Genomic DNA, 13,413 nt, shown 5'->3' with positions numbered 1-13,413 from the left:
TGAGCCAAAGACCAAAAAGAGCAAACCATATTAACCGCCTTGCCACGTTGAAAAATATACATCACCTCGTGACAATTAATTTTGAGTGACAATTTTCTTGTGCCGAATTATTTCCTCCTCAGGATTGCTTCTTTGGTCGCAGACTTCATACCACCGACCACCAGATGGCGTGTGCCGATTATAACCGACCGCGGAGGAATAAATTTTGCCTCGCACCTTCTCTTTGCTCGTCGCTATTCGTCACCCCAACTCGGTACCGCTAGCAGGGAAAAGCTAATACCGATCGGCGACGAGAAAATCTATTCAACGAGGTGCGAAACGGTGCGTAACAACGAGCGTGTGTGCAAGCAAGTAAATGTGGCAAAACGTGGGAAAATTTATCGCAATGCGTCTCTCTCTCGTCCCACACTTTGTGCGAGAAGCTGTTGTTTCCTTTACTTTTTGCATGCTACTTAATTTCCTTGCCTCAAGGCGGCAAACGCAAACGCCTCTCGCCGCACGCATGGCATGGTAGAGCGTAATTTCCGTCAACAAATAAACGGTGGTTGGCATTAAACGAGCGCAAATTACGAACCATCCAACGGTCCGGTGTGTTGCCGAATGTTACGACTAGAGCTGTTACGGAGGTCCTGGCCCACTGTTTCATGCCCGGCTCCGATAGCCGGATGGGCCATTTTCTGGGAGGGGGCCGAGCGATTTATCGCACACTAAATTCATTCAATTTTCTCATCCCAACGTGTCGTTTGATCCTCTACCGCTGGCTGGCACGTTGAAGAGGAGTTGATGGGGTGGAGAGGATATAGAAGACATGGCAAACAAATCAAGCTTCCGTTGATAAGGATTACGGTGGCATTAAAACAGAGAGAGGTTACAACACGGTAAGTTATCATTTGGAAAAGGATATTCGACCATTGCTTGGACGCCATTCTTCTTGAATATCACGATGCGTTGCACTTGGCCATTTGGTTGACAGATCGTGTGCAGTACGTCCTGGAGGAGAAAAAAGAGAGAACGAAAGACAATAAATTAGTATGATGCTTTATTGCAATAAAGAACAATTCGTGTAGAAATGTACGAGGAGAACACGATGGACATGAAAGAGACATTAAACCTACTGATGTCACTTTTGATTTCAAAGACTTGTTGCATTCCTAGTTAACTTGTAAGACTTGGACTTATAGAGATGTACTAGACTGAAGGCATAAACCATAAGCGACAGCTGCAGCTTCATAAACAATTTTAGTCGGAGTAGTTTCCATTCCAAACCACCGTCTTTATAAACTGTATCAGAATATATTCATAGAAACTTTCATAGAAACTTCACAACATTGCTAAAAGCCATATAGTTAAAACTAACCAGCAAAACATCGCAAACTACTCGCGATCCATCGTTCACTAATGACACACTCGCTTTCTCCGACAGTCTCGGGTATTTTAGAGCCTTTTTACAAGAACCGCATATAAAGTCCCGCTTTCGTCGAGGACTCATTACTTCCAGCAAACGTCACACGAATCACCGAAAATCCTCTTCGCTTTTACACTCTGCCAGTCAAACCAATTTCAATTTCCTCTGACAGACCGGCATCGTCCGGCGCTTAAGTCTTAATGTCAACGGTAGAAAGGTGCGGACTTTTGGAGCATGGAGCATCACGAAGACACTCAGCCGCCAACCAAAGTTCCCGGAAAACGGAGTACCGTCCGCACACAAATTGGAAGCACGTGCACTCAATTAAAATGTCAAACCGTTACCACACCATCGACGACTCCCGTATGTGCAGGATGATGTTAGGATGCCCGTGTCCGGCTCTTACCCGGCAGCTTAGGACGCGAAACAAATGAATACATTATTTAGGCACTGGATGTCGCCTCCGTCGCTCAAGAAGAGATCGGGGTTGACGGAGTGTTGCTGACGTCCGGCACACAACACGGGACGGGTCATTTACAACTTTTTCGCTAACACTGCACAAATGCTCTCCTACGGGACGAAAGCGCTGGGTTTGGGGAAAACTTGGAGTCGTTCGTTCGAGGATAAGAGTAGGAAAGGACACGGACGAACCACTTCGTCTCGTCTACTCTTCAGTTGCAATTTCACTAGAGATGTTATCCTTGTGTATGTGTGCTGTGTGTGTGTGTGTGTGTGTGTGCACTGTGGCTATAAACGGAACAAGAAAGATAAACGAAAAGCTAGCTCCGGACGTCTTATCTTTACAGCTTGTGCGGTAAATGTCAATGCTACTCTTGCCTTCCCTCTGCACACCCTCCCACAAAGGACATCCGGTGGACGAGCTGGCAGGCTATTAATTCAACGCAATTCCAGCACTAGTAGCACATGGGTCGTCCCTGAAGTAACAAATCGGTCTGCTAGTAGGTCGTTCCGGATCAGTGTTCGCGGTCTGACTGACTGACCACCAAACAACCAAGGACCCCAAAAACTGGGCACAAATTAAGCGATACGTTGGAATGTTATAGATCGGCACTGTATATCACAACCACAATCCTCGATTTAAGCAACCAACCCGCACGATGTGCAACACGTTTCCGCCCGGTTCGTTCAAGCGTTACTGACAAATGAAGGCCCTTCCGTCTGTGGATGCCAGGGTTTCATTGTTATTGGCACAACACAGTATAGAAGTTTGTTAGATATTTATAGAAGACCCACATAAAAGCCGGTGTTTTACATTACTGTAACTCAGTATTACACGCTTCCAGGAAAAAGCATGTTTTACATCACAACAAATTTCTCTTTCCCAACTCCCAGAGATGCCCAAACGGTCTGGATCCGTGTTGTGGAGAGGTTTTCTTTGTGAAAGTAACAATACCCGCAATCCCAGCACACTTGACAGGTAGACTTGCTTCAGTAGAATCAATTTGTTTGAAGCGATTTGCTCAAAAAGCTGTTTATAATCTCTAGAGACAGTGTGCACTACGGCGGACATATGTGATTCAAATCTTTTTTACAGCGGGGTCTTACATAAGATTCTTATATCTTTAATAAAAGAACTTCTTGTAGAAATTCCTTGCAGGCCTACAAAACAATGGCTACGGAAAGCTTTTTAAATAATGAATTTTATTTTGATGCCTACAACATCACAAGAACGTCTCAATTCTCAAGAGATACGTACTACGAATGAAGGTAAAAAAAATCCTGCCATCATTAACAGAATGATACGGACTTTCAAAGGAAGAGGGCGCGCAAATGATCGCCACTAATCACCGACCACCATAATCATCACTTTGGCCAAAGATCTACAAACCATTTAATGAGTTCGATCTGTCGTATCCAAACACATCTTGAAGTTGTTTAGTTTTTTTCCCCCATCTAAACTCCAACAAACCCGGATTCAGAATACAGCCGTCCCGAACAACAAGAAGAATAAATAAATCGCATGTCATTGTTTCGCTGTATCCTTATTCTTTGAGCTTACAGCTGTGGAGCTTCCATTGTTGGGTTCCCTCAGAATTTGGTAGGGAAACAAATTCGCCTCTTGGAACCATTAAAGCACAGGCACAAAACAAAAATCACAACAAGCAAATGGTGATCCCCTTCCGTTATAAGAAATCAACTTGTGGACAACTGATGATTAGGAAGATTAGCCCTCCCTCTTAGTTGTCAAAAGGGAACCGAAAAAAAAAACCTTCCTTCTGCCCGTTTTATGGTGGTCCAGAGAAATATCAGAAACACAACACAACAAAGACCAAAACGCTTCCCCCAATTTGACTAATGTTGGCCTGGTTGTTGCTGGTATAGAACAACAACGAAAAAAGTAAACCATTTTGGAGAGTTATCTGTAGGTGGTTTACTACTAACAGCAAGGCTTCTTGCTAATGACACAGAGAGAGAGACAAAAGTGCTACAACGCACAGCCAGGAAATATTCGCTACTTCATGCTAATCCAATTAGCTGACAGTAAGCATGATTTGCTGTCAGTGTCGCTCGAAAGGTTTTCCCCGAACCAGCGTGGAATCGTGAACAAAAGTCCCAAACGAAACTGTGCAAATAATAAAAACAAGGGGAACCGTGACATTCGGGAACGAAAGCTGCAATCAACTATCTGAAGTAGAATTGATGATAAATGAATAGAATGAACCGGGTGTAGCCAGTGTCATTGCTGGATATGTGTGTTGTATCGATCCGAAAAGAGGGGTTGAATGTAAATATTGGTGAAGAAACTTTCCATCCGGGTTTTCGGTTTCAATTAATTGACGATGTTACCGGTGCCGACGGCACGGAATCAAGTAATCACCGAGGACACTCTTGGACAAATCAATTGAAAGGCGTTGCACCATTCATTACTGGCGAGGGAAGACATGATGTACTGTTTGGTGGACGTACAGGTCCACTCCTGTGTGCACAAAAACGCCTAAACACTGGATAATGAAACTCCGCCAATGGGCGTTAACTCTACATCAGCAGCTTACAATAGATTCCGCTAGATGGCACTTACTTCCGTGGGCTAGTTTAGTGTGCTCCACCTCCACGCTAGTAAAGCTATAATCCAATTGCTAACAATCATTTCATTAACAACCGGCAGAATGTAACGACTTCAGTGCAATTAGGTGACAATAGTAGCATCGGTGGCAAACGAATGGCAAAAAGTGGTGCATCGCATGCACGAAACAGTAACACATCTCGAACGGGTACAATACAGCGCCCGTCACATGTCTCTCACGTGGCTGCACATCAGCCCGGGCGCAATGAAGCCGACCGTGGACGTGTTTGATGGGCTGGAAGTGGCTTTTATTATGTGTGCCTGCCATAAATCAATCCCCACCGTCGTTTGATGCGTACGCACAGGACAGATTCTCGGAACGGCTCCACTGTGCATGTGGATGCCCCGTACGATGGAAGGAATATTTTTATCGTCGACAGCTTCACCATGGTCAGGGGCTTAATTTTTGTCATAACTTGCATGATGTCTTCCGGAAAGTGACATTGCTTCAGGGAGGAATTGACAGCATTCGGCAGGCATGGGAAGATTGTTGTTTTGCTGACCCCCCTGCTGGGCCGATTACGTTCGTATCGTATAATTGACCTTTCAGAGAATTGTTGTGACGCTTCATTACAGCTCATTTTTGGGGTATCGAATTCCAATAGCAGATGACACATGAGATCTCGCACGTAATCAAGATGCATGTCCAGAAGCAAATAACGCAATGTTAACTAGCAGTTTTGCATGAGCCTGGCAAAGATGTCCGAATTGCGTTCCAAGAATTCTCTTCTAAACGTCTTTCCCTACGTAACCACAAGGCTCTTCAATGACTGGACCAAACTAAACTTCACCTAGGGGGAAAATCTGTGTTTGTTTACTTCAAATTTTGCCGAACAAACACGCATCCTCTCGCCCGAAATCGATTCTCCATTGCGACCAAAACGGATCCTTTTCGATGACGGTCGACCCAATAGACCTGTACCTTGGAGTCTGAGCACAAATCTGAGCACCAGCCAAAAGGCTCATGAATAATCATGAGGGCAGACTTTAGCCCGCACGAAACCGGAAGCCGAAGGCCTGAGGAGAGAGATGAAATTGGAAGCAGCCCCATATCAACAGTTGTTCGACGAGGGCTCCCGTGCTGAAGCCTTTTACGGCCCAGCTCCCCCGGCATCGAGCTCGGACCAATCGAAGTAACAGGATGTTGGAGATTCGCCACGCTGGATTATCTTTAGATGACATGCCTTAGAGGTGAGTTTCGGTTGTTTCTTTTCCGTTCCAGTGCGCTGCTGACCAGGCAGCGCTCCGTAAATAACCTGTCAATCTGGTCCGATTTATGTGAAGCGGAACGAAAAAGCATAAATCCTCCGGACTTGGGTGCGCTTCTCATCCGGCGGGGAGAGAGAAGAAGAAAGAAAAACTGCAACCTTTTAAATATCGATTGTTTTGGTCCAGTTTGATGGAGGGATTTAATATTCAAAATTGAAAATTATAGCTCATTGCTTTTCATACTGCTGCGCCACCACTTGCATAAGCTTTTCGGCTTTAGTTTATGAAAATTATAAGTAACATCAATCGGGAGAGGATTTCTTTTTTTTTTCTGTGTGGAATAACGGAATTCTTTACCCAGCTGGGCAACACTAGGAAATGAATTTATCATCACTCTTTCGATGAAAGACGAACAATCTCAACCCGTCAAACGATCGAAAGGGAGTTCGCAGTTCGTTTCTAGCACACCGTAAGCGAATGATTTTATGTGAAAATTATTCACGAGAGAAAAAAAAGCACGAACTAAGCCCAAGTTTGCGTCAGTTCAGTCCTAGGACAAACTGAGCAAAACTCAACGCGAAAACATGCACTATCTACATAGCGGTGGGCACGTCTGGATGCATCTAGACTGCAGTTTTATGCAGCGCATTGATTGAAATTTATGATTTTATGAACACCAGCTGCGGCAAATTTTTCCCTTTTTTTCCCCCGGGAAAACACACAGCAGGAGTCGCCCGAGAATGGAGATATTTTTAAGGTGGGTTTTTATATGAAATCTGACGTTTTAATTTGACCATTTCTGCACGATGATTAAACTCTACGGGGGTTTATAGAAAAACTTTTTGCAAAAGCAAATCTTTTTTTCGAAAATCTCCACACGAATTTTTTATCATTCAAATTTGAACCATTTCTTCGCGCAAAAGTTGTATTTAGTGGAACAATCTTTTCAACTACAATTAAAAATGCCCTACATTAAGTAACAAAAAAAAAAATTAGTTAAAAATGTTCCATCCCTATAAAGCGCATCGGGGACACGACGCTCCGGCCTCAGAGCAAAAATTATGCAAATCACATCAAATTATTCACGCTGCAGGCGGCTAATGCAATGTTCGGGCCGGAAAATGCCCCCATCGTGCGACTTTTCTTTTACTCGCTCGTCGTACCAACCGAAAACAACTCACGCTGAGCAACCGGGAATTACGCAGGGCACCAAAAAAAAAAGCGGCCATCTTTTCGTGTTCTGATTTTTATTTCGAAGAAATTAACAATTCTCACCCACCTCTCTTTGCTACATAACTTACCCCAATAGGGGATAAGGACTTTTTTTTTTTGCTAATGCTTCCACCCATCAAAAGCGAACAGACGGCAGGTTTACTAGTCTTTTTAGCAGGAAAAATCTCCCGGGGGGAGAAAAAGCTCGACCACCAAGCCCCAAAGAAACATGGTGATTAGTTTTCCCATCGACGCACAAAAGAGCGCAAAGTTTGACCGGGAAAACCCTGCCCTCCCTCCCCCACAGCTGGGGTGGTAGACGGTTGGGAACGGCGGATGAACAGTGTTTAATGAAAAATGGGCGATAATTTAATTTCAACAAGTGAAAGATTAATTTCCACCCATTATGGTTTGGAGCCCTGTCTAGGGATGAACAAAGAGGGGAAAAAGGGGGATGCAAACAAGACTTAGAAAGCTTCTGGTTTGAGTAATGTTAATACTGCTAGCTCGAAGCTTGAAAAGCCAAGGAAAAGACAGCATAATTATTAATAAATAAGCGAGCTTTAAGTCATTTACGGCAAGCAGCAAGATCTTAATTTTATACACAAAAGAAGCATAAAATACCGAGCAGGAACCATTCAATTCGATCCGATGGTTCGTGTCTTTGTGTAGGAATCTGTTTCGTTGAAGTGGTCGGGCTGCCATGTCAAGAGCGTTACCTTCGGTTAGCGTCAACATTTTCACATAAATCCTACGCTTGCTCTCGCATACAGACACCTGAAATAACTTGCGTCTGAAATTTCCCCCGGACAAGTAATCCATCAAACAGATTTTCATGCTCTCTCGTCACGATGCTTGTCTACTTCTTTTGCAATTTAAATCGCTTCTTGAAAAGACTTGCAGAATTTACAAATCATAAATTGCTCTTAGTACAACAGTAGAAAACACACACAGACAGTGTGTTCCCTCTAGTTTTTAGGAAATATTTTCATCGCTTTTCAGATTCTTAATAAAGTCGAAAAATCGATTCTGCACAACGATCGCTGTCACCTTTTGTTGGACGGGAGCAAATCCTTTTGAACCCCACTTTGGTGTTATTAAATTTGGTTACACAACCGCGAACTAACGAAGCACAACAAGCAGCTAGACGACCGGGTGTTGAGAGTATGATTTAATTTTGCCAATTTAATGACACGTCCACGCGCCATTTTGCGAACGCTTTTTCTACACAGTACCAGAAGATGTATTTTTTATACACACGTTTGAAATCATTTTCCCACCCCAGTTACAAGGAAGATTTCAAACCGCAGCATTCTGAACCCCGCCGGGAAAATCTACAAGGAAAATCAATTTTTCAATACCTCACTCTCATGGCTCTACATCAGCTTCCGCGCGCCACGCGAAGAGCGCGAACCAGCCGTAGCAGCACGCGCCCATTATGACGTTGCCGAGTGGGGGAGAGCTCATAACCATCAAAATTCTATTAAATTCGCATCATCTCGAGCATGAATCGATCCCAGAAGCAAACGAAGGGAGAACTTTTTATTTTTATTCGGCCAAATCTTCAGAAAGCGCCCTAGCCACCGGGAGGACACGACAAAACGGATGGTTAAAAGCTACAATTTGCTGATTTTTAGAAGCGCATTATGTGTGGAAAAATTAGCTATTATTATGAACACAGCGAGAACACAAATCTATTTACTAAAAATTTGTGTAAAATAATAAAGTTTTGCAATAAATAAAAGAGAAAAATATTTAGCAAAAACATCAAAGCGGACGCCTGGTCATTTACTCTCGTGTGCCTTGCCAACCTCATCGTTGGATCAAAAGATCACGAAGCAAAAAAGCGTCCCCTAGAGCAGCAAGTTCCACGGCATGCCAAAGGCCGTCCCTTAATGTCATGTGCTCATTCATAAGAGATACATCCCTTGCGAAGGAATTGAGGAATTTAGATCAATTTCCACTCATATTGATACACAGCCAAACACACACCAACACGAAGCAAGGGCCATCAGTTCGTTCCCGTGTTTCACCATTCATTATCCACGTTCAGCTCGATTTAAACGCTTTTTTTTCTAGGATGATGATAAAGGACACAAGATAGTACGGAAAGCGTTGGGCGATAGGGCCGAGATTTTAATGGAAAAGCTCTCCCACTCCGGACACCACTTTCTGGACGGGCAAACAAAAACCTAACCGTGACAGAGAGAGGGAGTGATGGAAAAAAATCTGCCCTAAATCGAAAAGCTAGCTGCCTTTTCGTAAGGATAATGCGGTGAATGATGGGTGGAATACAGTGGCAGGATATTGAATGATTTTCTTCACGATAGACGATCGCTGGACCCGTGTCTCTGGACGATACACAGCGCTCGGACAGCGATGGCAGCAAGATAAAGATGAATGAAAAGCTTTAAATGGAGGAGGGGGGTCGAATATATGTATTTTTTCCCGTTCGCTCGTATGTTCCCTCCACCAAGGTGACTATCATATTTTAGGGAAAGATATGGAGCATGGTAGAATAAATGGGTAACAGCAGAAAAATGCAAGCAAAACGCCAACCAGATACACATCATCAAACGGACGAGAGCAAACTAGAATTGAATTTCAACATGATACGCTGACGGCAAACACCCGGTCGTTCTGGAGGTTCATTGGCCAGTGGATGTTTGGGCGTATCCAGAACAAAGTCAACGAACAGAAGAAAAAAAAAAAGCTTCTACACTTTTATCCCTCCTTGCTGTATCTGCTAGAACGGGCTCTCGATCTTAAATTTTATTTCACAAACCATTTGCTGCTAGTGTGCTGTTGCTGCTTTGTTGATGGGAGATTTTGCGACGACGGAATCAGTTCAAATGATTAGCAACGGATCGTTGTCAAAACGGTGGGCGGGACGGTATGGCTGGACAAAACTATTCCATTCACATTCACTGCTTGGAATTTCATTTGCTGCTGCTCGAGTGTATACCGGAGATGAATGAAATTCTTCGAACCTAATTGAACGAATAAGCACAGCTGAACGAAAGTGAAATATAGGAAAAGTTGTAGCGCGTAACATTAGGCAAGGAATGAGAGGAGGTTTCCGAAATGTTTGAGTGATTGTGATTTATTTGTGGGAGCAAATACTTCTAACAATTGGATTTTTTCAGGAGTAAATTAGTTTCAAAACTAGTAACAAATATGAAAATAGGTTAATTTTAATTCAGATGGAAATTCGACGTAAACACATCACAAAAACAACAAAGAATGAACAAAACATTCTATAAAACTCTATAAACTATAGGAGAATTTGAAACAGAAAAAAGAAAAGTTAACAAGTAATAAGTTGAACTGATACACCAAAAAAAAAAAAAATAAATAAATTCTAAAGCAACAAGCACAATCAACAAAACAGCGCAAAACGACAACTTACCATGAAAAGAAAAGATAATCGACCACTCAACCAAACAAGATAATAACAACACCAGACGTACATAACCGCATTCGTTATGTTTTCTGCCACGTCAGCAAAAAAAAAAAACACAACCTCTTATTAGTAAGCAAAAACAGATGCTAATCCATCCACAGGTTTTCCACCGAAAAGCAACCCCCCGAACCTCTACAGGTGTTTTCAATTTTTTCATCACGAGGGAAAATCACAATTTCCACCCTTCAGCTCGTCCAATTTTCTCATAACTTCACATCATGCCATCATCATTCTACCGTGTCTGAGAAGAGAAATATTCTACTCAGGCGTTGGCAGCAAACTTGTCAAATAACTTGTTTTAACCAAAATTTCCATTCATCTTTCAGTGGCCTGATTCAGCAGAGGGGTCCCACAAACAAGCAGCAGCCGAATCATCTAATTCGCAGGACAGAAACCCCATAACCATTGCTCGTTCAGCGCCAAAGACATCCGATCTCGAGCGCGATCCTAACTGATGTGTTATGGTTTTCGTCGCTTTAGCCTTTTTTTTTTCCTCTTCGCTTCTTACACCAATCGTTACCCTGTGCACACTGCTGCGTTTTATCAGTCTCAGTCAGGTCGGCGTCTCTATCTTCCTAAATCATTATTAAACTTCCATCGCAGAAACTCTGCTGCTGCTGCTGCTGTGTGAACACAGGTGTGCCAGCCAACGACGACCAAACGGTTGGCAGTGGCACACGGTAGAAATATGAACGTTGTTTGTCTCGCCAAACATAAGACGGAGCGTGATACGTATCGAGAAGAGGTTTAGGTGCTGCCACGTTTGGGTCGGGAAAGGAGAGTGCGTCGATGCAAGAGGTAACGATGATGAGATGAGAACACTCGTGGGTGTTGCTACAGGGAGTTATCTACTGTGTGGGTATTTATTGTCATATTGAAGCTTATACAAGTTTAGTCGGAAGACCCTTTATGATATGAATTTGACTATTCAAAACGACGGAAAAAATCAAATAATTTTTAATTCTTTGGTATATCATATACTTGCATCATTTTCTTATTTCGTTTCATAAACGTTATTAGCTCAATCGATGCCAAATTCATGTACGTGATCGGCCCTGCGTTATGGTAGATAGAAAGGCCTGGCTGTATTGTGATAGATTGTTGATTAAAATCAACAAATATTTGAAAACCAAATCTACACAAAAATCTACATACTTTTGATGAACAAATGATCAGAAAAAATGACCACAAAAAAGGTTTTGAATTATTTTCATCCGACTTTTTGATAACTTTTTCTTATTGACATTGCCTGATTTAAATCGAGCATATCCGGGGCGGCCCGGTGTTGCAAAGGACAACGGCACCAGCCTTTACAGGGCAGGACCGGGGTTCAAATCCCAGTGAGACCGCCCTTTGTATTGAGAACCGACTGTCCTATTACGTGGTATCGGCAAGTCTAGTAAGCCATTGGATGTCCGGCGTGATCTGAACGTAGTCAAGCCAATAAAAATACAGAAAAATCAAACTCTCGCTGAAAAATAAAAATTGGAAGCCCAAACGTGCATAAAAATAATACAAAATAATATATTGCACTTCAAAAACAAACACATAACGAAATGGATAACACCCTTGGCAGGTTTGTAATCCCACGACAAATCATCTTCCCGCACTTCCGAGCAAAAACTACGACACAGACAGGTTGAAATAAAACAACAACCACGCGGCACACAAACGAACAGAAGCACCAAGCACCAGAGCACACAAAAAAAAAATAAATGGCGAACGTATTAAGTGCACGACGAACGAAAGACAAATGGTCATTTATAATAAAATTTACTTCCCTCCCACTTAAACCACGCCACCAGGCACCCTTCTTCCACCCCTGCCAGCACCAGGCTAGTAGCTTTTATCCTCCCCAGCCGGTAGATGGCGACAAATGGCGCAAATGAGCGAGAATTAAGTGGAATCTCTTCGCGAACGCTGGGGGTGCGGCGCTCGTGCGAGTGTGTTTGTTTGTTTACGTTAATTTCATGCTCCATTCTACAGCCCCTTTACCGTGTGCCACGTTGCATCCACGAACCATAATTTGTGAACTTCGGGCCCTGTCATCTGTCAATGGTGATGCGTGATGCTGGGTGAGATTTGATCCAGCAGCGAGCAGCATATTGCAAAGCACACACACACACACACGAGGTGGATCAAAAGCAGCACACAAATCTCTCACCCATAATCGATTGAATTTCACTTCTCTGATGGGTACAGGAGGTTGGAAAAAGGGGGGTGGACAGGCAGGGGGACAGATTTAACAACCAATCAGTCACTCCATTGCACTCCACACCACACTTCGATCAATAGAAGGATCAAACTTCAAATGTTTGAACCGCAGTTTTACGGTTCACGCAAGATTTCATGCTAAAGTGTGATCGATCGATGACGCTCTGCACGCACTTTAGATTATTTGATGCGGGTAAAGTGAGCGAAATTGTATATTGATATAAATGTCTATTAGCTGTTCTATTTCAAGTTTATACCTAACAATTTTCAGTAATTTGCTATTAATATTTTATACTGATTTAACAAGCAAGTGCTTGAAACCGGAGCTCGGCATTGTTGCAGGAAAAAGATTTGTTTAAAAAGAGAAAAAAAAGTTTTATTATTGAGACAGTTCAATAATAAGGTCACAGACGAACAACCCAAAACAACATAAAACGGTTCAATTCATTAGAAAGCGCAATCTAAAATAAGTACCTACTTCGAAATGATTTTCCCCCCAAAAAAAGGACACTCGCTAAGCTCCCACTCCTCGGCAACAGGTTGTCATTAAGGTTTGGAAAATTAAATAACCAAATCCAAAAAGGGACACACACACATTTCAAGTACGGTCCAAAAACCATTTCTTTACCAAACACCGTCCCATGAATCCGAAACACGCGCACACGGACTAAACTAATTGTGGTAAACCGATTTAATGCCGTGTCGATTGTGTTGGGAATTGATTTGATATCCCCAGGCTGGGAAATGTGAGCTCAATACGAGGGGGAAAATGGGTTCTCCACGTTTGGATGTTTTTCCACATATTCCATTATTTTACAACAGCCC

The 13,413-nt window shown here is 42.9% G+C and overlaps 1 protein-coding gene across 8 annotated transcripts in view; it reads right to left on the bottom strand.

Moving 5' to 3' along the window:
• The window catches only part of LOC126568130 (heterogeneous nuclear ribonucleoprotein L), a 171,837-nt gene that overhangs the window by 50,120 nt on the left and 108,304 nt on the right, over positions 1 to 13,413 (bottom strand). For all 8 annotated transcript variants that reach the window (XM_050224547.1, XM_050224549.1, XM_050224551.1 and 5 more), the window contains exon 3: positions 905 to 990. In XM_050224547.1, coding sequence (XP_050080504.1) covers positions 905 to 990 — 86 coding nt within the window. The remainder of the gene's footprint in view (positions 1 to 904; positions 991 to 13,413) is intronic.

Source organism: Anopheles maculipalpis, chromosome 2RL (genome assembly GCF_943734695.1).
Source record: "Anopheles maculipalpis chromosome 2RL, idAnoMacuDA_375_x, whole genome shotgun sequence".
Classification (NCBI taxonomy): domain Eukaryota; kingdom Metazoa; phylum Arthropoda; class Insecta; order Diptera; family Culicidae; genus Anopheles; species Anopheles maculipalpis.
Note: the sequence above shows the minus strand (reverse complement) of the source record. Positions and strands in the feature narration are given on the sequence as shown.